We start from the raw sequence: 3,076 nt of genomic DNA, 5'->3' as shown, positions 1-3,076 counted from the left end.
TTCATGAAATTAAAATCTAACATTTATAGATTTAGTTATCTTTTAATTTTCTTATAAGTTTTGATATTTTTAATTAAATTTTTATTAAATATAATTGTAAATATTACATGTTTTTAACAAAGGAATTAAATAAAAATTAAAAAATATAATTTTTTTAATTATATATAACGCAAACTAATAAAAATATTTAAATTCATTATAAATTAAAATATAATTTAATTAAAATAAAACGAATATAAATCATAAATATTAAAATAGAGATAATAAAAATAAAACCCATAATTTAATGTTTTGCATAAGTATGTCATAACCAATATGCAAATAACATAAGCATAGAATATCTTACTTGTTGTATCTTGTCTTCACCAATACGATGGCTGCAATAGATGTTTTGAATTAAAAGTCTGAAACTTTAAATGGATACATGGGAAACTCATAAGTGGACGGTCAATTGAGCTTGAAACCGTCGAAACAATGGGATCCCTTACCGTTATTATTGAAGGAATGGAAAGTTCCGCCTTGTTGAAGGAATTTCCAGTTACAGGGCTCTTGATCTTGGAAGTGGGGCGTGATTTGTTAGGGAGGGAAAAGGTGTTGCTGGTGGTAACAGAACACTCACGATGTGATGGTTATTACCTCTCTGCTTGTCGATTTCGGCAGAGTTATTGCTGTTCGTTGAGCCACGCTTGCCGTTGCTTCCATATGCCATGCTTGGAATTTGGGTGGTCAGAGTACGCAGGTTCTTAGAAAATCATTTCAGATTCTCTGTTTCCTTTTTTTATTTTAGGGTCCACAGTGTCAGCTTCTGATTGGCTCAATTTTTTTTGTTTCCTTCATGAAATTTGATAGTGATAATGAATACGGTTTGAACTACATTTCGTTTCAATTTTGTCCTTCCCCTCTTTGATTACATTTTCTTTCACATTTCGTTCTCTCACATTTCGTTCTCACTGCTCGTTCTCTCACATTTTGCTCTCAACCCCTTTTCATTTTTGTTTCTTTGTTCTCGCAGTTTGCTCGAAATGGGAAGTTCCAGACAGCAGCTTCGTTGGAGCAAGGTAAATTCGTTCTCAGACCATTTTGTTGTCGGTTTGGGTATTGGGTTTTTGGTTTCGCATTCCGTTGATGTTGTCGTTTGGGTATTGAGTTTTTGGTTTGGGCTTTTGGTTTCTTTGTCGGTTCTTCAACCCCTTTTGAGTTTTTTGGTTATTTTCTTTTGTGCTTACATTTGTGTTGTTTTCGTTGAGCAGTTGACGGTTCGTCATTATTTTTCAACGATGTATGTTTGCGCTTTGAACAAACACTTGATGGATGTATGTACAGGAGCAAAAATCTATAATTGAAGAGCTTAAAAGGAAGGTCAATGTCGTAGAGGCAGAGTTGGCGGAAGAGAAGGCCAGAAGAACACCTAAAAGGACAACTACAGATGATGGTGTACAAAGTGCTGGACATCCACAAGCATTCACTAACAGTAACAGTGCATTTGTTTCCCCTGGTGGAATGTCGAACGAGGAAGTGGGTAGAATGTGCAACACTAAAGAAGGTGCAATGTCGCCAAATGCAACGGGTGGAATGTCCAACAACCAATCACAGTTGAAGACATATGTTAGGATTGGATCAAGAAGGCGTTATAAGAGTCAATTACTTAGGATACCATACACCGCAAATGTAGTAGTTATAAAGAAAAATGAATAATTATTGTATTAGACTTCACTCTTAGGACAAGAACATGACGTTGTAATTAAACCTATTTCGTTCAATATATGGAACATCCATGTTTGGTTCAATCCATTTATGTAATTCATAATTGCAAATTTACTGTGTCTGTTATTGAAGTGCTTTATATTTTGATTTGCAAGTGATAATGTTTGTGAAAAAAATGAAGTAATAAATGTGATTTGATGAATATAGCTGAATTGGTGAAGATAATGGTGGTAAAATTGTGCAATGTAATCGTTTACTATGGCCTTGTAAACGATTACGCGAGTCTAACTTAGATTATGGACAACCTGTTTAACTGAATGAGCCACCTGTTACAACATAGGGGACCACAGTTGAAGTTCTGGTACCTCTGCTGTGAAAATATGACCTGTAATCGTTTACAAGTAAGTTGTAAACGATTACGCGAGTCTGAACAAGATTTTGGACATCCTGTTGTACTGAAGGAGCCACCAGTTATAACATAGGGGACCACAGTGTCTTTTTAACCAAATCCAATGGTTTAAATTGGATTTTTAGGTTCTTGAGTGAGGAGAGGCTTCAACCTAATGTTCTGGGTCCCCCATGATGTAGGGGGGGACCACCCATGTTGAGAATGTTGAGTCAAGTGAAGTTCTGCTATGTATGCTGTGAAAATGTGCCTTGTAATCGTTTGCAAGCAGACTGTAAACAATTACGCGAGTCTGAACAAGATTTTGGGCATCCTATTGTACTGAAGGAGCCACCAGTTATAACATAGGGGACCAAAGTGTCTTTTTAACCAAATTCAATGGTTTAAATTGTATTTTTAGGTTCTTGAGTGAGGAGAGGCTTGAACCTAATGTTCTGGGTCCCCCATGATGTAAGGGGGGACCACCCATGTTGAGAATGTTGAGTCAAGTAAAGTTCTGCTATGTATGTTGTGAAAATGTGCCTTGTAATCGTTTACAAGTAGGCTGTAAACGATTACGCGAGTCTGAACAAGATTTTGGACATCCTGTTGTACTGAAGGAGCCACCAATTATAACATAGGGGACCACAATGTCTTTTTAACCAAATCCAATGGTTTAAATTGTATTTTTAAGTTCTTGAGTGAGGAGAGGCTTGAACCTAATGTTCTAGGTCCCTCATGATTTAGGGAGGGACCACCCATGTTGAGAATCTTGAGTCAAGTGAAGTTCTGCTATGTATGCTGTGAAAATGTGCCTTGTAATCGTTTACAAGCAGGCTGTAAACGATTACGCGTGTCTGAACAAGATTTTGGACATCCTGTTGAACTGAAGGAGCCACCAGTGATAACATAGAGAACCATAGTGTGTTTTTACCCAAGTCTAGTGGTTTAAATTGTAATTTTAGGTTCTTGAGTGAGGGGATGCTT

The 3,076-nt window shown here is 36.5% G+C and overlaps 1 protein-coding gene across 2 annotated transcripts; it reads left to right on the top strand.

Moving 5' to 3' along the window:
* Positions 1 to 334: 334 nt before the first annotated feature.
* LOC106780705 lies at positions 335 to 1,806 on the top strand. 2 transcript variants are annotated; one of them, XM_014669009.2, is made up of 3 exons: positions 335 to 739; positions 1,013 to 1,058; positions 1,251 to 1,359. In XM_014669009.2, the coding sequence occupies exons 1-3, from the start codon at positions 475 to 477 to the stop codon at positions 1,252 to 1,254; spliced, it is 315 nt and encodes a 104-aa protein (XP_014524495.1). In that variant the 5' UTR covers positions 335 to 474; the 3' UTR covers positions 1,255 to 1,359. The 2 variants fall into 2 exon arrangements, with proteins under 2 accessions (XP_014524495.1, XP_022632795.1); XM_022777074.1 differs by having other exon boundaries at positions 342 to 739; positions 1,324 to 1,806.
* The last annotated feature ends 1,270 nt before the right edge of the window (positions 1,807 to 3,076 follow it).

This window comes from Vigna radiata, unplaced genomic scaffold (genome assembly GCF_000741045.1).
Source record: "Vigna radiata var. radiata cultivar VC1973A unplaced genomic scaffold, Vradiata_ver6 scaffold_51, whole genome shotgun sequence".
In the NCBI taxonomy this organism is placed as follows: domain Eukaryota; kingdom Viridiplantae; phylum Streptophyta; class Magnoliopsida; order Fabales; family Fabaceae; genus Vigna; species Vigna radiata.
The sequence above is the reverse complement of the archived record's forward strand: the minus strand, read 5'-3'. Positions and strand labels throughout refer to the sequence as shown.

Bases quoted from the DNA above. Each gene is read 5' to 3' on its own strand.
- LOC106780705 (XM_022777074.1), top strand. From the start codon at position 708: ATGCTTGGAATTTGGGTGGTCAGAGTACGCAG. The intron at 740-1,012 runs GTTCTTAGAAAA...TTGTTCTCGCAG, and splicing joins TGGGTGGTCAGAGTACGCAG to TTTGCTCGAAATGGGAAGTT. The intron at 1,059-1,323 runs GTAAATTCGTTC...ATGTATGTACAG, and splicing joins AGCAGCTTCGTTGGAGCAAG to GAGCAAAAATCTATAATTGA.